At 40.8% G+C, this 23,452-nt stretch overlaps 1 protein-coding gene across 1 annotated transcript in view; it reads right to left on the reverse strand.

Annotated features, from left to right (window-relative positions):
* The window catches only part of LOC122787678, a 970,705-nt gene that overhangs the window by 696,905 nt on the left and 250,348 nt on the right, over positions 1-23,452 (reverse strand). The window contains exons 4-5 of the mRNA XM_044054524.1: positions 8,908-9,025; positions 8,502-8,630 (exon numbers count right to left, since the gene is read on the reverse strand). Of these exons, the coding sequence (XP_043910459.1) occupies positions 8,502-8,630; positions 8,908-9,025 (247 nt within the window). The remainder of the gene's footprint in view (positions 1-8,501; positions 8,631-8,907; positions 9,026-23,452) is intronic.

The following is a 23,452-nucleotide window of genomic DNA, read 5'->3' on the forward strand; positions in this document are numbered from 1 at the left end:
TGGCAACACTCAGATCTGGTCTGAGCTACAGCACAATGGTACTAAATATACAGAACCAACCGATATTGCCAACACCCAGGAAGACAGGTTCAGTACTAACTTTACCCAATCCCCAGCCTCCAAAGAGTGCATCTTAGTACTGGAAGAATGCAAAGCCCCTGTAATCATGGATGAACAAGTAAAGACCGTACTCTCCAAAGCCAAGAACACAGCATCCATGGGACCAGACAACATCTCAGGCTGCATACTGCACGAACTACAGAACGAACTGGCACCCCACCTAAGTACCATGCTCAATCATAGCCTCACCTCAGGTTATGTGCCTACTGAATGGCGCACAGCAACGGCTATCCCACTCCACAATGGGGTGCCACCACAGACCCCAGAAACTACTGCCCTATTTGCCTGATGAGCTTGGTCTGCAAGGCCATGGAATATATCATCTTGGAGCTTATAAACAAAGACATAGGTAACCTCCAAACCCTGGACTCCACTCAGTTTGGGTTTGTAAAAGGTAGATCATGTCTACTAAATCTGACTGACTTCTTTGAAGCAGTCACTAGACGAGGGCAAAGTAGTGCACACAACCTATCTTGACCTCGCCAAGGCTGTTGATACCATCCCCCATTCTGGAATTATAGATAAACTCACTAAACTGGGCATACATCCCTATGTCACAAGATGGGTGGCCAACTGGATCACTGACAGAACCCACATAGTAAACGTAGCCAACTCCAAGTACAACTTCAGACCAGTGACGAGTGGAGTACCACAGGGTTCGGTCTCCTGTTCAGCATCTACTTCTCTGAAGTGCAGGCTAACACAGAAGATCTTTGGCTAACAAAGTTTGCAGATGACTGCAAACTGGGAGCCATAATAGAATCACCTAATGATGTAGACATTCTACAAAAGGGCCTCACAGAAACAGATGCTTGGTTTCAAAGTCATAGCCTCAAGCTCAATGCCAGGAAGTGCATTATCATCCCCTTTGGGAAAAACTCAGTACCCATGAACTACCACATACGCGGCAGCTCTCTAAACACTGAAAGTGGGATAAGAGACCTTGGGACACACGTGGACAGTAGTCTCTCCTTTGATAACCACATCACCACAGTAGTCAGGAAATCCTTCTACTTGGCACACCTCATCACAAAAGGGTTCTCCTCTAGAAAAAAGGAGGTCATTGTTCCTCTCTACTCATCCCTCATCAGACCCATTATAGAGTACAATGCCCTGTTTGGCATGTATCTCACAAGACATCTACAATAATTGTAAAGGCCACAGAAATGCCTCACTAAGAGGATTACTGGCCTCAAACAGATGCCATACGCAGACCATCTCAAAAAACTCCAGCTCTTCTCCATCGCATATCGACTACTCAGAGGTGATCTCTGCCTAACATACAAAGCTATGTCAAACCCGGAGCTGTTTTAAATGCTACACTTAAACAAATCCCAACCACACACTTCAGGGACCTAAACCTTGTCACCACAATAAACAGAACATGCTGGAGGGATAGATTCCTGTCCCAGAGACTTCCCAAACTCTGGAACAAACTACCCATTCATGTCAAGCAAAGCTCCTCATTGGCCCTCTTTATGAAAAATCTTGACGACTGGATGGGAAACAGAAAATTCACCCCGGGGATCACTTCTGTGGCACTGCTTGACAGGGGCACAGGAAAATAACTTTCTTGGGTGGCAAAAGCCAGGGAACCTTTTTGGCTAGGCTTATATAGGCCCCAAGGCTGATATCCTAGTACCTACCTATGAACCTAAAATTAGGGGACCAAGTCAGGCATATGTTTGTACATATAGTGCATGGCAAGGTTAGGTTTCAACATAAACAACTGAAACTAGTAACCTTGTATAGATATCCAGCAATAAACTAAATCTCATTTATGTAAACATCTTTAAGCAAATTTCAACAACAACATTTAGATGTCCTTCTATTCTCATGTTGCAGTATTCATAACTGTGGGGAGGTTGCTGCCTGCAGCACCAGACATCCGGCCAGTATACCAAAGTCTTAGGATTAGGAGTATGTGCAACACTGCATGTCAGAGCCATAAACTGACTTTGGCTATAAAAGTAACATCTGCATGTACCCACTTTAGAACTTTTCTGCCGCAGTGATCTATGGACCTCTGATCACCAGCTCTAAGAATCAGTTCACTCGTTTGTTTCTGCTGTCCGATACAGAGAAGTATAAGCTAGATTTGATCTCTAGAGCCAGAACTGGTTTTGCTAGGTCAGTTTTACAGGGTCTCATAGATCAGGCCCCTCAACTTACCTCCCAGACTCGTACCTAAAGCTTTGGTACTCTCCCTATAGTTATGAATACTGCAACATGAGAATAGAAGGACATAAAATAGTTGTGTAAGAACTTACCATAACCTTAGATGTCCTTCTCTTCCATGTTGTAGTATTCAATGCCCCCTTCTACCCCCTCTTATTCTGTTTATCCATCTGGGGTGGCATTTCCCTACATTCTCTCCATCCAAATGGGGCACAACAACAGGCACATGCCTCTATTAGGTTTCTTCTGGCCTGGTAGAACATGTGGGTCTGAAAAGCTCCTTCTTCTTGCTCCCCAGGGGAACTACTGTATGTGGCAGTCATTTTGGAAATGGGTACGTGCAGACATCACTTTTATAGCTGACGTCAGTTTATGGCTCTGACATGCAATGTCACACATACCCCTGATCCTAAGACTTTGGTATACTGGCAGGATGTCTGGTGCTGCAGGCAGCAACCTGCCCACAGTTATGAATACTGCAACATGGAAGAGAAGGACATCTAAGGTTATGGTAAGTTCTTACACAACTATTCTTTCTAATCCATGCACTCTCTCACTTAAACTGACAATTACCATCCCATTGATTACTGCGTCTTGGACAAAAAATCCTACTGTGTGCCAAACTAATGTAAACAAAGTGCAGTAAATAACCCCGAAATCACACTTATTCTATATTGCACAACTTATAAACAAAGGTATGGCATCTAAGTCCAAGGAAGTAATTGTTCCACTGTATTAGCATTCATCAGATGTATCATTGAGTACAATGCCCCCTTTGGTATGTACCTAACCAGGCATATCCAACAACTGGAACGTCTCCAGAGGTTTCTCACTAAAAGAATACAGAGCATAAGTAAAATGTCCTATGCAGACCGCCTCAAGGCCCTACCCCTGTATTCTGTCTCCTACAGGCTTTGGGGGGAGAGCTATGCCTAGCATACAGGGCATTGTCAGACCCCACTCTGATGGACCTCTTGCATATTCACAAAACAAACATCATGAGAATTACCTATTCTAAAGACTTAAACCTTGCCTGTGATATAAATAGGTCATGCTGGAGAGATAGGTATGTATCCCAGAGACTACCACATTTATGGCACAGGCTTCCCATCCATGTGAAGCAGAGTTCCTCCCTAACCCAATTAAAGTGCAACTTGACAATTGGATGGGAAACTGGAAATTCATCCTTGGTTTGGCACCTATGTCTCTAATGGCCATAGGTAACCTGTAAATGGTTCATCTCCCTGCCCCTGCAAACAATTATTAAGGGTATCAGAACTTGTCAGAGATTTGGAATTCATGACTAGGCTTAAAAAGGCCCTTGTGGTCATTAGCCTAATAAACACCCATGGACCTATTAAAAGTCAGCCATAATGCAGACTGATTTATATTAAACAAAGCCCTCATTGCAACAATTATTTCTATCTTGAAATATTTGTAAAGTGACTGCTGCCACAATTTTACAGTAAAAGAGGCTGTTTCCAAATTTTTGGCAATGTACTTATATGCTAAAGTCAATATATTCCAAAGCAATGTTTTTCTAAGACTAAGAATTCACTTTGGGAAAGAAATTTCCTGAAAGGTGATTTAGTTCGGGAGAAACATAACATTTGCTCAAATACTCTGTACAAACATTTGTACCTCAAGCCAAAAGGGTATTCAGAAAAATACATGAATCCAATCCTAGCTTATACACTTTACGTATCTCCAACACCAATCTATATATAAAAAAGAAATCCAAGCTAACTTCTGCAGGGCACAGAAAAAGCTATGATAAATTATTTGGGTGAAAACCCAAGTGAGTGAGAAGTCAGTGGATTGGTAAGGAGGTGTCAACATCAGATCACTATCAGCCTCAGTCGCTAGGTCCTGAATTATACCTTCCATTTTCTGTTAGAACAAGGGTGTAACAAGATATGTCATGTCACAAATTTCCCTGCATAAAGTGGACAACAATCCTTTCTGTGAAGTCAGACTTGAAAGCAGTGAAAACTAAACTAAACCACAGTCACAGGTAACACCAGTAGAAACCCTTCCCTCTACACCAACCTTCAAAGGCTTACTTCTTCACCTCTGCCTATCACTGCTTTAGTTTAGTTTGTAGCCCTGCATATCTCTTGGTCTGTATCAAGCTGTAAACAAGCTACCTGGAAAGTCAAAATGTCTCTATCTTGAATTAACTGCTCGCCCCACTTTGATCACCTCTCAACCCAGTGCTGACGTCTGTCCTACCCTCCATTCTAACTATTTCCTCTAGTTTTCATTTATTCATTTATGCTTTGATAACTAGGATATCCATTTGGTTTTTTGCCCATTTTAGCATAGGTGTAGGGAGTAATAGAACAAATTATATAAAATGACAGCTTCACGAAAAGTTGTACATAATGACCAGGAAACAAAAAATATTTCAAAGACAAATTAAATCAGTTTAACAAATGACTTGTATGGAAAAACACTTAAAATGTTACAGATTCATAAAGAATGTATCTTGCATCTAAATTTTCACTTTTCATATTAACATGAGCAGTGACAGCAGTCAAAGCAGTCATAAGTCAACATGGAATGTAATCCTGTTGTGCTTAAGAAAAAAAGATGAAAGTAGACATTTGATAAGTATGGTGGGGGGGATCTCCACCAAGAATGGCAGACTTAACCTTTCATGGTTAAATCCAAACAAGTGTACGTCTAATTGCATTATACTGACTGAAATATTGGTAAATCCTTTACTGATCATCATAACCAACTCAGTGAGTTAGAAGACAGGATTATAAGGGGTCCCATCTTACTTCTTCACACAGACTCTAACAGGCCACTTTCAGAAAGCTTCCAAGGGGCCTGTAGGGCAGGGAAGAGTCACTGTGACACAATAACTCATAAGCTGTTGCGCTTGCTCTAGCATGAACATTATTAGAGGAAGCTCTCATAATATGTCTTCTGCACTTTTGCCACTAGCAGGATCACACCACAGGAGCCCAGAAAATGTTTACAAGCAGACAGTTTTTTCAAAAAATAATGCACCACTTTTCCCTGAGACTGGCACTCAGTTGCTGTGATTTGTCTAAGCAGACCCTAAACATTCACCTTTCTAGTAAACTGTTTCAGCCCTAGTGGAATGGCTTTGTCATATTTGATTATCAAGTGCTCAAGCATCAGTGCATCCTTAAGGTCTAATACATTCCTAGGTTTGATCTGTAGCGTCCTAATTAATGACTGAAACCCATCTTCAGCCTGGGGTACTCACTCATAGAAAGGAAGAAGCATCACTATAATTTTATATTATTTATTTATCCAAACATCTCAAACATGCTTAGTGCATGCAATTTAGATGAAGAACTGACTTTCTGAGTGTCAATTAACTCCTCAAAATGTTCAGACTTAGAACCCATCCAGTCCTTGAACTCTGGCAATTTTAAATAGAAGGGCACCACCCTCCAAAGTGTAGGCAGTTTCCAGGCCTCACATGTTACAAAACAGACAAATAATTAAGCACGATCTGATAAGGGAGTAAGCATCACTTGCAAAGAACCACAAAGTGAGTTTCAAAGTGGGACTCACATAAATCTTTACTATCATGGAAAATGAGTTTTAATCTGTAAAGCAATGCTTTTCAAACAGTATTCCTTGAAAGAGTATGTTTCCTCCAGCATCAAACGGGTTGCACCATACATTTCTTTTAAACTTACAAATGAGTGTGACTTCTTCCAGACAAAGAATGATGTGTGTCTGTCCACAGTTCATCTGTGGATTCAGTAGTAGTTCAGAAGCCATTATTCACAAATTTAAAATTAACAGAGGAACAGATATAGTGGGGTGTCTCCTAATAAGATGAAAACTATAATTGTGATCATCAGAAGCACAGATAATATATGGGTTAATGACAAAAATCTATACTAAGTCTGAGGTTACTCTATCTTCAAGTACTCCCCAAATCTGAGGTAGAGCAATCTGAAATTAGTATATATAGTTAGCATATCTAAGTGTAGGGTGGCCACGGTGGTGCAGTGGCTAGCGTTGCCACCTCACAGCAAGAGGTTCTCTGGTTCTATCCTCGGTTGGGGTGCCTTCTGTGCCGAGTCTGCATGTCCTCCCTGTGGTCGCATGGGTTTCCTCCGGGTGCTCCGGTTTCCTCCCACATCCCAAAGACATGCTGTAGGTGGATTGGACACTCTAAATTGGCCCTAGATGTGAATGTGTGCATGTGTGTGCCTTCAATGGAAGGTTGGGCGCTGGGCTGGCAACATAACACCGTAAAAACTCCACTTCCAATCATGAGCAGACAGGTGATCCACTGTGGCGACCTCTAACCGGGAAAAGCCGAAAGAAGAAGAAGAAGTTAGCATATCTAAGTGTCAGGATTGTGTGGGTACTTGGGGTGAATAACCCTATAAAAACACTTTAAAGAAGTAACAGCAAGTTTCAGAGTTTGCTCCTTTTGTGTATGCATTCCAGTTATTTTTTTTTTTTTTTTTGTATTCTCCAGACTCTTTTGAATCTTGCACTTCTGAATAGGAGGAAGGCAAAACAGTTTCAAAATTCTGATTTTTCCTGGTAAATTCAAAGAACCTTAAACACTATGTTTTTATTCAGTTTGTGGGGTGAAAGCATCCACATCTCCCAAACATAATTACATTTACTCAGAGGTCACACAACAGTGGAGAAACAGGAATTCTCCACTGTAGTCCAAACTGCTTTCTGTGAAACATTTTCCCTGAAATGTCAGTCACTGAAATTACTGTCAGTCTACTTGATGGGGTCCCAAAGGGAATCCTGAGAGGAAAAGCTCACATGACAATAATCTCCTAGACAGCAATAAATATAGTTTCATGGTTAGAAATATCTGGCAAGTCAAGCACGATCCATCTTTATTAATGGGTTACAGTTGAGTTTGACAGGGGAGTACCAATAGGCTTGATCTACCCAGGCTTCAGGAAGGTCTCTGCCTTGATCCCACATATGAGGTTGACATGAAAACTAGATAAGCTGGGGGTTAGGACAAAGAATGAAGACTGAAGACTGAAGAAATGGATAACTGCACAGCTTAATGGCAGGACAAATAGGATTGTGGTAAGAGAAATGATTTCAGCAATTAGGAAGGTGACCAGTGGAGTACCACAGGAATCTATTCTGGGTTTACTCCTCTTATGTATTGCTTTACTGTTCATTGACAGGGTAGATGGGCTGGTCATATTGAACATTTTCAGGTATGACTTGGCTCACATCAACAAAAATAAGTATACACTAATGTATAGAATTAAATGAAAACGCTTCAATGAATTTGTTTCAGACACATCTGGGGGATCTGAGACTGGAATCAAGTTCTTTACTGATGTCAAAAAGATTGGTACAGTAGTGGTGAATGGGGGAGATAGTCTATGGAATGATTTGGAAAGGCTAAAGGAGTGGTCACACAGGCAGTGGTTGAGTTGCACTGCAAATAAATGAAAAGTACTTCACTTAGGGTGTGATAGTCCTGGTGTAAAGTTTCAGACAGGAGGTGCAGAACTGCAGAGAACAGAGCATGAGAAGAATCTGAGGGTACTGATCACACCAGAAATGGATAGATTCCAAAAGCAAAGAGGTAATGCTTCCATTCTGTGGGACCCTAGTCAGAACACACCTTGAGAACTGTCTGGTGTCTTGGACATTGTACAAGGAAAGTGACTTCAGACTGCTGGAAGGAACTCAAAGGACAGCATCTAGAAAGATTTGTAGGATGGTAAAGAAGATCTAAGACCAGAAGCTATAGGAGCTAGTATTCTCAAAAGAGAGAGGGGGACAGGATATGAGTACAAAATATCATGGCAGGGAGACGTGAAAGGATCATCCTGCACATGAAGGCCATAAGAGGAAGAAGAGGGCACAGGTAGCAAATAGTAAGGACTCACTCTTTCCTGGATTTCTGAACTGTAAGAAGCCATGCTAGCTAGTTAAAGACATTAACACAACGGTATGATAGTAAAAGGCATAGATGTCTTCTTTCCAATAAATAAATAAATAAATAAACAAACAAACAAACAAACAAACAAACAAACAAACAAACAAACAAACCAAGACTAGCCAGTGACTCTCTCTCTCTTTTTACAGACTATTATTCTTTAGCAATTTAATTTTTAATTTGACATTAGGATTCAACTTTGAGCTAGGATTTAAGCAGAAAAGACATATAAGTAGAATGATGATTTTCAATTTCATTTTTTACATACATTTATTTTCTTTCAGATGCTGGAAAGTTGACTGTGAGGAAAGCAAAGACTGGCAGTGCAGAGAAATTTCTGTGTCTATAACTGACTTTGACTGGCCATCAGAAACTCTTGTTAGATATTCCATGCGAACTGCAGAACACAAAAATATGTGTAGATTTATTTTAAATATATAAATACTAATTAAGATTCTTCAAAAACAAAATCAATCATGTACAGGACATGCAGTCATTATCATTTCATACTCTTATATAGTACAACTAACATAACATCGTATGGCACAGAAGAGCTCAACAGGGTAATTATGTAATGATTGTAGATTTTAGATAGTTGATAGAGTGTACTGCATAAAACATAACATAGATACAAACTTTACTAAAAAAACAAATAATATTAATAACTTTGTTACCCTTTATGTTGGACAAAAATAGCTTCCAGGCTATCCCTCTGAGATCTGAGGGCAAAGGATTATTAAAAAGATCATGCAGTTTTGATTTCATGTGGGGACTCTTCTCCAACAGGCTTACCTAAAAAAATATACAGCAAGAAAAAGACTGCATCACTAAGGTGGTAGCTGTTGTTTCGACAGAGTCAAATCCATATCAATGCATGTATTCCTTCAAATCTGATTACTCCTACTTTTGTAATATACAGTAATGCATTATGATATACCAGTTATTGCAGTGTACACATAAAACAACCAATTATGCAAGTGAGACAAATATCATTTCAAAAATCAAATCAAAAAGTTGTATTATGTCTTGTTCTATTCTTAGAAATAATAATCTTGGTATAAGTTATCAAACTGCAAACTAAACTCATCTGTAAGTGCAAAATGAAAAAAAATGTGACAGAAGAGGATGACTTATACAGATCATTATTAGATAAGTCAGAAAACATTACAGCTAAATACATAAAATGTATGTTTTAGTATTAGTAAACACATTTTATACATGCATGTACATATAATCAGACTACAAATCAGCTATGCAGACATATCATACATAAAAACAGATGGAAAGATTCAGAGATACTATTTAGACCACATACTAGATGATGTATAGATAGCATTTTTGCTGCATTTGTTGACAAATACAAGACTAAGAAACAGAATGGCATGTTTGTTATCTGCCATGTAGTGTGTACATTAAAATGAATGCAACAAAAAACCTTATCAGTATGCTGCATTCATTAGAACCATGCATTCAGTGTAACAGATACTGGTGTACATGTACAGGAGGCCTGGTAGAGTGCAGAGTAGAATGGTGTTGTGTCCCCCGTAACAACAGGACACTATTAATGTGCTTTTGAGAAAAGGGCATGAAAGAAAAAGGTACATTGTTTATCAAATTACGTACCCTACATAGTTAAAGTTAAATTGGCATTTCTGGAGTTACATTTTACCAGTGGCGTCTATGGCATAGCAAACTTAGTATACAGTGTTATTTATAATGCAGCTAGTAATCTGTGTTGGGGGAATTTACATTCCATTACAAAAGACAGTGTACAGGAGATAATCTGCTATCTGTGTATATGGAGCCACTGATAGTCAGGAGAATTATAATGCATATGGAGTGCGCACAGCATAGCAGACTGTTAATTACTTTAAAAATACTTGTTGACAACTTTGAAAACAGATTTATTCATGGTTTCTGATGGGGTCTGGAGAAAGCAAAGTCATTTTTGGCCATAATACAATCGTCTCAAATTAAATGTGAAAAAATGTGCAACACATCATTTTGCTAAACAAACAATTCCACATCATACAATATAGGCAAAACAACATTCCAATCAGACACTGTATTAAGGGATCAAGGAACTCTTGTTGACAGTTCTTTATCTTTGGACCATGATCTTCACAGTAGTTCAGAAAGCCTTCTGACTGGCTCATTTAATTTCCAAACTTACGTGGTAGGTTACTAAAATGAGAGCTAGACTAGAAGGGAAGGGGAGAAAATAGAAGGGTAGGCCTAATTGCCAAACTAAAAAGGGCATTTGTGTCTAAGAAGGAGTTACTCCAGTGGTGACATAACAGACATGTCCAAAAGGAATTTAACAGCAGTAGAAGACCTAAACACCAAAGAAAATATTGTTTATGAAACAGAATTCTCAAAGGAAAAAGCCTACTGAATCAGACGAAAACTGACTTTAAGAATAAACATTTAAACAAGCTAAAACTGGGAAGGTGAAATGAATAATTAAGTGTAACAGGGAAGCAAATTTGCTGACACTTGTTATGGTGTTTGAAACAAATGGAAAATCATTTGAAAGGAAAAATATTGTTGCAAATCCATCACAAAATTAGCAAACAGGTATGTCATACCTCAGGACTATATATAGGTAATGGCCTACCTGCTGGAAAATACCAGTGGTAATCCTTTTATGGATGCTGTGATCAAGACCACCATACCACAGTCTGAATAACTATGGGTCCAGCAACATGATCACAAGTTTAGCATTAGTGAAAATGATGCCTGTTCATCGAATAGCAAGATAGTTTATCTTGGCAAATTAGTTTAGAGACTTGAAAGGTGAGTGTATGTATTTATAAATAATCTAAAGAATACTAGTGGCAATCAACCAAGGGAAGAGAACCCTGGACTCAGTGGAAATATGTGGACGTGGATGTGAATTTAACTCAATAAACAAACTAAGACAGAATCCCTTGGGCACTTCCTAATGTTTACTGAGTCTCCAATTTGTTGGCACAGAAAGGGCAATGTCTTTATATTCTGTATTAAAAAATATGATTCTGACTGAACTCCATAACACCTCTTTTTTCTGATTAAATATAATACTTATGATAGCAAAACCCATGCAAAATCCTGAAAAAAATAATATTTTACTCCACCAGAACTAGTAAGCATCCTCACAGTCCTCTTACTATAATGGAGTGAAAGGGGTAGCGGCAACCAGTGAGGTATTTGTCAGAGAATTTTAACAGTACAGGACAAGAATTTGATCAGCCAGGTATATCTCACACTTTTGCCAACACAGAACAGGGATTTGGTAACATCTCTTGGCATGCATGGTGGTTCACTGAGCTATTATGGCAAAGTACTTAGAGTGTGGTTCCACAAGACCACTGTCAGATTGGAGACATACAGTTTAAATACATTTTATCAAAGATTTTTACCAAAGTTATTATTAAAAAATATCTAACACTGGTTTGACAACACAAGCCAAATGTAATAAAAATGATCAGCTTCTACTGTTGTCAGTGTTGCACTGTTAGCAGACTTTTCAGATGGTTCAAATATTCAGACAATGGATATTTTCACATTGTATATGCAATACCAATACCACTCTTCATGACTTTCAGTAGGGAGGACATAATTACAATCAGTAAGAGGGAAAAGTAATCTACAGTTATGAAAAAAACATATTATGTACTCAGATAGCTAGAACATCATACAGTCAGAATCTGAAATGAGCATAAATCATCAGTCAGCTGAAGGGTGGGGGTTCAGGCACCATATCTGGAAAATCTACAAAGACGTCTGTTCTTGATGGGCACTATGGCTGTGCATGCCCTCTCCACTAGTCAGTATTCTTTTGTCAGAAGTTCTCAGAGTCAGGAATGGACACACACCTGGGAAGAAATACACCATGATGTCATTCATCAGCTAAATAAATGTGTTCATCCTCTTGTTTTGCCAGATTGCCCTTTTGCCACCAACAAGCACCCTCTTGCAAATCAAACACAGCAATGAATATTTGGCCCTACTTTTTACTAGCAGGGGGCAAATGATTATACTAGCCCAACTTACAAGGAATTTAACAGTGAAGGCTGAGTGGAGGAATAGCTCACCTGCAGAGATTCAGAAGGAGGGAGGAAACCCCTGACCAACCAGAGAGGGTTCTCTTTGTAGATCAATTGATACAGTAAGAAAATGTCTATTATATCTTAGATTATGAACCCTACTAGATGGATCCTTTGTATGGGATGACTCCAAAGCAATAACATTTCCTGGGTAGAAAGAGCTGGAGAACCAGACCAGGACCAGTGAGAAAGTTGAATATTGGCAAGCACTTAGCCAAAAGCCCCAGCTCCATGACTGTAGAAAGGGAGGGCTGCCTGCAGTCTGGAAAGGCAACATCACATGTGTAAGGGCTGTATTGAGCAATCTTGCCAAGATTAGACCAAACAAACATAGGAAGCAGCTACTCTAAAATGAGTGGTACAGACTGCAGTCTGGACCAATAGGCAGTATGTACAATAATATAGAGAGACCAGTCCCTCCCACAAGGGTTGATGTGGATCTTAAGCCCATGCACTGCCTAGCATTTGGAGATGAACTACAAGTCCAGACCAGAAACAGCTACTTCTTGGGAGTGGCATCTAAAGAAGACTGTGGCACTTTCAGGAGTGAGGGTCCCTTTAATTCCTTCCATTTTCTGGCCATCCACAAGGAACCACAATAAGAGTCACCTGTCTAGAGATAAGCCATCATCTCAAGACAAGTGAGAATGGTCATCAGCACTAGCTCCAATGAAATAAGAGGCTCAAAAGGAGACATCCACTAGGAACGGGAATTGCCCTGCTGAACTGATGTAATATAATCTTATGTGATGATTATACTGTTATCCTGGAATTAGGCACATTATCTAAATCTCTCTAAACCTGACTAAACTCTACCCTGGCCTAACTCTGTCACCCTTGTAAACTAAAGAAAAATGAAGTTATGTGCTTATCGTAATGTTCCATGTGTGTTGTCCATCTCTGCCTTTATTCTCACATATGGGGTCAGATCCAATCCCTCAGATCTGTCTCGTCCTTATACAGAAGCTCGTGGCCTCCAACTAAGCTCTTGGGCATTTTACCATTCCCAGCATGCACTTCCCATTACCTCAGATCTTGTTTGCCCAATAAAGTAGCGAGTGGTTATATAGAAAAATGAGGACATAAACAAGAAAACATTTTAAAATAGCAAGAAGTCCTGCATGACCTCATTTTGTATCACCCGTTCTTCCAGGAGTCTAGGTAGGGGGCCGGTGGGAGGGTTGTGAGAATAAAGACAGAGATGGACAACACACATGGAAAGTTATGGTAAGTACATAACTTCTTTATGTGTTGTTGTCAATCTCACCTTTATTCACACATATAGGACAGTGTCCCTAGCAACCCAAATCTTGGGTGGCTCATAGAATATTCCTCAGAACCATTGATCCAAAAGAAACTCTACCCCTGGAGGCCAAAGTCACTTTGTAATGAGTAATAAAAGTATGAGGATTTGACCATGTGGCTGCTGCACAGATATTATCTAAGGGTAAACCCATACATCACAAGATGGGTTGCAAACTGGCTAAGTGACAGAACCCACAGGGTCAGAGTTGCTGGAGCCACCACCACAAGTGGTGTCCCACAGGGCTCAGTCCTGGGTCCACTCTTGTTCGGCATCTACTTTTCTGAAGTACAAGCAAACACAGGAGGGTTATGGCTGACAAAGTTTGCAGATGACTGCAAACTGGGCGCCATAGTCGAAAACACATCTGACACAGATATCCTCCAGAAGGGCCTCACAGAAACAGATAACTGGTGCCAGAGCCATGGCCTGAAGTTAAACGCCAAAAAATGCATAGTCATACCCTTCGGGAAAAACAAGGTTACCCCTAGCTACCATATAGGTGGCAATCCACTGAGCACAGAAAAAGTCATCAGAGATCTGGGGACCCAGGTTGACAGTAGCCTTTCGTTTGACACTCATGTTGCTAAAGTAGTTAGGAAAACCTTCTATATCACCCACCTGATCATGAAGGGATTCACATCTAGATCAAGGGAGGTCATCGTCCTCCTGTACTCATCACTCATTAGACCTATGATTGAGTACAATGCCCGTTCGAATGTATCTGACCAGACACCTGCTGCAGCTTGAAAGGCTCCAAAAGTTCCTCACCAAAAGGATAAAGGGTCTCAAAATATGTCTTATGCTGCCCGACTGAAAGAACTCCAGCTCTATTCAGTCTCATACCGCTTGCTCAGAGGTGACCTGTGCCTGACATATAAGGCCATGTCATACCCAGATTTGATGAATATGCTTCACCTCAAAAAATCTAGATCCCTCAGAACCACAAGGGCGGGAGACTTAAACCTTGACACGGTTATAAATAGAACGTGCTGGAGGGACAGATTCATCACCCAGAGACTCCCTATGCTGTGGAACAAAATCCCGGTACATGTGAGGCAGAGCACCTCTCTGGCCTTGTTCAAGAGGAATCTTGACCAATGGATGGGAGATTGCAGATATACCCCAGGGATTACTTCAGTGTCACTGCTTGACAGAGGCACAGCAAAATGATAGGCATAGTTTTTATTCAAACTAAAGGGGTGGCGAAAGCCACATAACTATGGGCTAGGCTTATAAATGCCCTTGGGCAGATAACCTAGTATGAACCTATGAACCTATGAACCTATGATTCTCTGGCCAGAAAAGCTGAAGAAGAAGCCACAGCTCTAGTAGAATGAGCTTTGACGGGTGTAGGCAATTGTTTATTTTGGGTTTTATAAATAAAGGTGATACAATCAGAAAGCCATTTTGACAAGGTAACTTTGGAAACTGGCAAGCCTTTTCTTGTTTCAGAAAAGGAAACAAACAACTGATCTGTTTTCCTGAAATCCTTTGTTCTGTGTAGGTAAGAACGCAACAGTCTGCGAACATCTAATAAGTGTAGTATTCTCCTTTAATCTGGAAATTCGGAAAAAAGACTGGCAGTTCAATGGGTTCACTGAGATTAGTTTCAGAGACTACTTTGGGTAAGAAAGAAGGGTTAGTTTGTAATGAAACTGTCTTTATGAAAAAGTACATAAGGTGGCTTTATATATAGTGCTTGTAATTCAGAAACTTTTATTGCTGAAGTAATAGCCAGCAGAAAAATTGTTTTCCAAGGCAAGAATTTTAAATCACAATTATCTGAAGGCTCAAAAAGAGAGCGAGTCAAATGAGATAAAACAAATTTCAAATCCCAAGGGGCAGAATGACTTCTGTAAGGTGGTTTCAGCAACAAGACTCCTTTTAGAAGGGTTTTACAAAGCTTATGGGACCTGACAGGTGAACCATTCTCTCCTAGATGATAATTACAAATTGCAGCTAATTGAACTCTTACAGTAGCTGCAGTAGCTTCTTCATTAAAAAGTTTCATTAGAAATTCCAAAATGAAGTGCAATGGAGCAGTAAAAGGCTCAACGTTCTTTTCTACGACCCACACGACAAACCTTTTCCACTTGCTTTTGTAGAGTTTTTGTGTGGAAGATTTATGAGAAGAAATCGAAATGTATCTCACTGGGGAAGATAAAAGAGGATGCCTGGCTATCATTAGAATCAGAACAACCATGTTGTCAATTTCAGATTTTCCAAATCCAGAAGAACCATTCCTTGCGGATGTGAAAGTAGATCTGGCACTGGCTCCAGAATCCATGGATCTTCTTGAAGATGAGGCCAAAGAAAGGGAAACCAAATCTGTTGGGGCCAGTAAGGGGCAATGAGGATGATTGTTCTCTTCAACAAACTTGCTTTCTGTAACACTTTGGGAATCAAGGGAGTTGGAGGATAAGCAAAGAGAAGTCCTAGGGCCAATCGTGCACCAATACATCCCTTGGTGATTCCCACTGAGGGGGGGATTAGGGCAATGTAGCTGCTGCATTTGTTGTTCATGGGTGATGCAAAGAAATCACAGCAAGGCTGTCCCACTTCTGGAAAATCTTTTCCGCAACTTGTTTGAGGGACCACTCGTGAGGCATCAGAATTGCCCTGCTGAGCCTGTCCGCTATCAAGTTGGAGTTCCCCGGAATGTGTATTGCAGTCAGAAAGTGGTTGGAAGATGTTGCCCATTGCCAAACTTGAAGGTCTTAATGACAAAGGGAATAAGATCTGGTTCCTCCCTGTTTGTTGATGTACCAGACTACTGACAAGTTGTCTGACTGGACTGGTATTGTTCCCCGAGGAAGAGAGTCTTGAAAGGCCTGCAAATCTAGAAGCACTGCTCTCATCTCTAGGACATTTATATGCAGATGGGCATCGTGGGGGGACCAGATGTCTTGGACTGACCTTCCCAGATAATGACCCCCCCCACCCTATCTGGGAGGCATCTGTGGTCACCGTGGACTGTGGCTGATTGAGTACAAATGAATGACCTTTACTGATGTGGTCAGAATACATCCACCAATGAAGATCCTTCCTGCATACATTGGTTATCAAGATCTTGTGAGACATTGGAAGATCTAGAAAGGACCATTGGGTGGACAAGGACCATTGCAGAATTTGTGTATGAAGGCGGGCTACAGGTACCAGAACAATTGAAGCTGCCATCATTTCCAAGACTTGAAGTACTAATTTTGCAGATGCTCTTTTCTTGTGAATAAGAACCTTGATCTGGTTTCTTAATGAAGTAATTCTGTCAGATGGAAGTCTTGCTATCATTTTTCTTGTATCTATGTGTGCTCCTATGAAAATCAGATTTTGATGGGGTTCTAGAACAGATTTCTCTAAATTTATGGTGATTCCTAGATGGGAGCAAACACTTACAGTAGTTTCTCTTGCCTCTAAGAGTCTATGCCTGGTCATGGTGGTCAGGGGCCAGTCGTGTAGGTACGGAAGGACTTGGAATCCTTGAGGTCTCAAGTGAGCCGCAACCACTGCCATGCATTTGGTGAACACTCTGTGGGCTGTAGTGAGGCTAAAGGGCAGGGCTCAAAACTGGCAATGACTGGCTCTCAGTTGGAAGCACAGATGCCTTCTGGAGCACCTGTCCATTTTTATATGGTAGTATGCATCCTGAAGGTCTGTCAAGCACATCCAATCATCTTTTCCTAGAAAAGGGAGAATAGACTGTAGAGTGACCATTTGAAACTTGCTCTTTTTGATCAACTTGTTTAGTCTGCTGAGATCCAGAATAGCTCTCCAGTCCCCTGTTTTCTTTGGCACCAAAGAGAATCTTGATTAAGTCCTGAATCTTCGATGGCCTGAGGGGACTTCTTGGATGACTCTTTTATCCGGCAACTTTTGAACTTCTGTAGTTGCTTGATCCCTTTGACTGGGTGGCACATCTGGTATTTTTTTCTTTTGAGGAAGGGGATGGGTGAAGGGAATGAAATAACCTCTGGATATTATCTGATGCACACACTTGTCATTTGTAATATGAAGCCAGGCCAGTGGGTGCAGAGACAGGTGACTCCTGACTGCCTCTAGAGATGAGTAATCGGGCCTCCCTTTAGGACTGCTGAAAGGGCTTGCCAAAGAAAGAATCTCTAGATCCCTAATTTTGTGGGCCTCCCCTGCCACGAGGATGGCATTTTCCATTATTGTTCTCTCCTCTGCCTCTGGAGGAACTTTCACCCTGTGTGTCATGGAAAGACCGTTGAGACTTTCAGAACCACATCCCACATCTTTCTGCTACCTTTTTGACCTTTGGGATAAGGTCTTGTTGGAGAGGAAAAACATACTGCTACGGCAGACAAGGTCTTGCCTTCCTGTTCACACCTGATGAGCATTTCTTTCACTTTGGGCCCAAACAGAGATAAGCCATCGAAGGGGACGTTCACAAAGGAAGACTTGAAGGGCTCTGCGAAATTGCAAAGTCACATCCTGGCCTGGCTCCTAATAGAGATACCTGAACCTGTGGCTCTACTCTGTCCATCTGTGGCATAAGAAATCAGTCTCATGGAAGCTTAACTACTGAATTTAGGGTGGTGAGCTGAGAGGCTACCTTATATGACACCTCATCAGCCACAGCTCCTTGTAGGGTATCTGATAGTTCTTTCAGTAGATCCCTCTGCAGCCTAGTAAAATGCATCAAGTAATTCAGCGAGCATAGAGTAAAGCCCGCTGAAGAAAAGACATGGTTCCCATATCTATCCATCATCCTAGAATCCTTATTAGGAGGATGAATAGTGGAACTGCTCTCAGAAAGTTCCTTTTTAGTCACTGCCACCAGGACCATTGCATCTACCGCAACTCCCTTAGCAAGAAACTGTTTATCTGGGAAAGAAGTGACAAACTTATTTGGCCTCCTTGGGGTTGGATCAATGGATTCTGGGGACTCCCATGCCTTTGGAGAGATTAACTCAATAAGCTAATTTAAAGACAGGGTCACCCCAAGAGGTGGAAGGGTGGGATCTGAAAGCCTTCAGGTATACTGACTCCTAAGCTGAAGGGATGTTGGACTCCCAGTCCCCTCTCTGTTTCAACATTTCTAGAATGTCCCCAAAAGAGACATCCTCAGGGGGAGACCATGGTGACCTCTCAGTCTCATTGAGGTCAGTATCTGTAGTGATGGACTCCTCCAGGGAGTCTAAATGCTTCCTCTTGCAGGTTCTCTTCTGAGGGACTTCTTCAGTGGGATAATCTGGAGAAGTTTCAGAAGAGATGGGGTCTCTCTATGGACATCCTGAGGTTTGGGATCCCACTGTCCCTGTGGAATGGGTGGATGAGAGGCAGAAGGCACCAGTAGGGGAGGGGAAGGAAGATCCTAGGAAGATTGGACCCTTGACTGAGAAGCAGCTCTCCCCATGGCTTCATATGGCTCCTACCCCTGATCCAAGGAACCCTCTGGAGCTGACAAGAAAACCATCAAAACCGAGGGTCCTCTGCGATCTGAGGAAGGAAGGAAGATCTGAGACCAAGGTAGGAGCCAAGCTCATCCATGCTGAAGTTCCAAGAGGCAAGGTCTGATCCAAAGAAAGGGAAGTCGGAGCCCTGCCCCCAGGTCCATGCAGAGAGCTACAACTCCCAGATTCCTCTTGATCTGACAAAGCAGAGGAACTCAGAGCCAGAGTCAGACCAGAAGAAGGAGTGGCCTCTGATCTGACAAGGTCTCAACCTGGAATTTCGGATCTCCCTGCTCCGAGCTTGAGACACAGGTTGGAGGAGGAAGAGAAGGAGCAGAAAAAGGGAGTGACTTTGTTGGATCCAAAGCGCCTGGTCTCTGATCAAGCAGTAACTTGGCTAGAACCGGTGTCTTCAACAGCCTTTTAACCACCCTATCCACATCTTCATCAGAAAGATTCCTGGTCAAACAGGTTGAAAGCGTAGGTGATCTCTGTAAAATTGAAGATGTAAGCCGAGAGGATACTCTTTCTAGGAATAGCAATTGGCTCTGTATAGTACCAATTATCTGAGCTGAGGGAATCGGAGCCAATAACTTACAATGCTCTGAAGTTCCCTTGGATCCATAAGCTGACTGCTTGGAAAGAACTGCTGGAGCAGACAACTTTGCCATTTCTTCTGTTGGCTCCAAAGTTTCTGTTGGCAGTGGAGGTCTTTTCTTTGTTTCTCAGATTTCTGAGTGGAAGAAGACCAAGCAGAACCAGCTTTGGAGGACTCCTTGACACCAGAAATTGCTTCAGCAAAGGGGCTTTGAATCATACTTTTAACCATAAGCTTATTACGCCTTTCTAATAGAGCTCTCTGGTTGAAGGCGTAACATATTCTGCAGGACTCCTGCAGATGAAGCGGCTCCAAACAATAAATACATAATGTGTAAGAATCACTAAGGGGCATTTTCTTTCCACACTGAGTACACTTTTTGAAACCTAATGGTTTGTCTCCCTTGTCCTTCTGAAATATATTGAACAAACAACAAAGACACAATCAATCACCACAAATTTTAACTAACTATATAATGCAAATTAGAAATCTAGAGAAGTCCTAATAAAAACAACGGACTTTCTAAAAAAACAGGAAGAAAGAAGGTAGACTAAAACTAGCAGCAACTCTCTCTCTATATATTTATTATTAATTTTTTTGTATATAAAGGATAGAATGGGAAAAAAGATGCTGTAAGTAGCACACTGACGTTAGGAGGATAGGAAGGGTATAAATCTACTAAATAATGCAAAATTAGGTACTACTAGCTAACAAGAGTTAAACATTATAAGATTTTAAGAAATAGAAGGAAATATATTGCAAAAACTTCTCACTTAGCCCAGAGCTAAAGAGAGGACCATATCTCCAGCAAAGCGGCAAACAAGATCTGAGGTATGGGGAAGTGCATGCTGGGAAGGATAGAATCCCCAAGAGTTAGTTAGAGGCCACAAGCTTCTATCTAAGGCCGGGATGGATCTGATCCAAACCCATATGTGAGAATAAAGGTGAGACTGACAACAACACATCTTAATGTTTACCTTTGTTCAAATAGAAGAAACTGGTTCAAGTAACTTAGTTTATGTAATGACCATTACAGGCACAGATGGTGGTCCTCTGGAATTTATCTTCACCATGCCTTGTCTACTCCTACCTATAATGCTTTGAATAAAATAATACCTGTGCCATATATTTAAAATATAATTATTTTTGACCAAACAAATCAGCTTGCAATTGACAGAGGTGTTCTTCTCATTCTTGAATACTTTTTCTATCACAGGTGCCACCTTCACAAGAAGGTAAAAAACTCCAGAAACCCACACAAGCACATTTTTGAGTTATTGTCTTTGCAATCAAGGGCCTTCACCACTAGCTAGCCATCAAACAGGCTGGATGGTTTCTGATCACTCTTAGCTACCATGTCAGTAACTTAATATACAAATTCCTCCAAAGGGACCACCATAAATCCTTGCAATGCCTCATTTCTGTGAAGCAAAACTACAGATCTTTCAGATTGTCTGCATCCACTGCTATTACTCTTGCCAGACCATTCCCAAGCACAGTTCATCAGCTACCCACATTTTCCAAATTAGCCAGTCAATTTAGAGTGCAGCTACACCAAAAAAGTTAGTACAGATGCAGTAGCTTTGTCATCTAGTCACTATCTTTCATGTTTTACTTTTCTGTTATTGATTGTTTTACTCTTATATGACAGCATTTATTGAACATATTGGCTGTCATCAGTGTAGTGTGTTGGTGTCAGGTAGCACACTTGTCTTTGGTGCAGAAGGCTGTATGTTCTATTCCCACACCAGGTAGATGGATTGCAGACATTGTCGTGCAGCACAAGGGTGGTGCTGCACTCTAGAAAGTGTCATCCTTCAGATGAGATATTAAACTGAGGCCCTATCTAGATGTAAAAGATCCCATGACACTTACTGAAACAGTAGGGGAAGCTCCCCAATGCCCTTGTCAAATTCTGTCTAGCGGTATAAATAGCACTTTGGGTCTCCCTCTTGAAAAGAGACCACTAACCTATTGGGACTAACATGGCCAACAAAGAATAAATAAAAACAAAAAACAGTATTAAATAGTTTCATGTAATATAATTTTATTATGATTTGTCTGTTGTTGGTCTTTCTTCTGTATTTTGAATTATCTGTGTGTATTATACATATGTAGTACATGAAGCCTGCTGATTTTGCTCCAAAATGAAGAGACAACCTTGTTATGCACCTGACATCAAAAAGGTACATAAGTGTTGATATACACCTTTCAGAACTGTTATGTTCTAGTCCCATGGTAGAGTAGAAACAGTGGCCACCACAGAACAGTGTCAAAAACTTAAAAAAAGCTTTAAAAGCTATAAAAAACACTTGACTGACAGGAAATGCAGACAGAAGTGTTTAACAGCTTTTAAAGCTGTTAATCAAACACAGGCACCCTTAGGTTCCGGCCACTGTCTAAGTGACTACGTGTTTGGTGGCATTTAAAACTGTAAAACATCTTGCAGTTCTGCAATTTATTTCCTCCTAACATGTACATCACGGCAGTTAAAACCCAAGTATTGCAAAGAATTATGACTGGGTCTCTCTGATCATAACTAATTATTTATGTGTTCTTAACATAGATGTGACATTTCTTCCCTTGAGCTTTGCTTCACTCTACTCTTGAGGTGAATATTTTCTCATTCATGCCTAAGCCGCATAACAGTTTAGTTGTGATGGGAGACCTGATTATAATCATCTATGCTTTCTTCTATTATATAGCAGAATGTAAATGATAATAGACCCCTAATCATCCAGCTCTCCAACCTGAAATTATGAAATACCACAGGATCAAAAAACTCCATATCAGGCATGATCAGACATGCACATTTGTCAAAAAAGAAGTTCATGGCTCCTATGGGGAAGGAACTCCACATGGAATGTGAGTAACTCTCAACCGGAGTATCAGACAGTCAAATCTATACTAAGTTCCTGTTTTGCTTCTCATCCAGATCAAAGGACATGACCTGTTCCCTGCCCCTCTGAATGAAGAAAAGAACATCTTGGATGCCCACTACAAGCCAACCAATGAGGTTTGAGGTACCACCCCTTTCTCATGGAAAAAACACTCTCAAATGAATCAAAGTGGAAGGACTCCCAGCTGCTCCTGACTATTCATGTTGGGCCCCAAAAAAACAGTAGCAGGACCCTGCAGACATGGCACTAGTCAGGAACCAAAAGGGAATCCAGTCACACCCACAATTAAAGAAGAGGGGACAGTTCTGACCAGGCCCAGAGGGAGCAGCCTCAAATATAGAAGACAGCAAGCCACACACACCTGTATCTGCACCACATGTGTGACCGTTAGGTAGTTAATTTCATGATAATGTGGTCCCTTTCCAGTTGTGGTATGTTAAAGAAAAAAAGTGCTTTTGCAGGTTTGGAAATCTGGCCAAGACTACCTGTTAAGAAGAGAAAAATATATTTTGACAGTGACTAATTTGTACAAATGAGTGAACAGCAGGCAAAAGTCTATGAAATTATGGAGGAAGAAGAATATAACATTTTGTTTGGATTATCCAGCATTTTGGAAAGAATCTTTTTTTCTCACATGTATGGTTTGGTTCTCTGATACAATGGCAGCTATGGATAGGTTTGTACAGTATGTTCAACCCGTTTTGAAAAGTCAAGTTGTTCTGAATGCTTGCAAAGGTAAGATTTAACAGGCAAAGGAAACTTTTCAAATGTGATGAGACAGATAATTATTTTGTCTGTGTACAATGTTGTATACGTAAAAATCTACTGCCAATCATTAGCGGACCGGAGTTCCGCTGTGGCAACCACTAACCGGGAAAAGCCGAAAGACACAAACAAACAACGTTGTATAGAT

This window comes from Protopterus annectens, chromosome 13.part0, assembly GCF_019279795.1.
Source record: "Protopterus annectens isolate FY-2018-M chromosome 13.part0, PAN1.0, whole genome shotgun sequence".
NCBI lineage: Eukaryota > Metazoa > Chordata > Ceratodontiformes > Protopteridae > Protopterus > Protopterus annectens.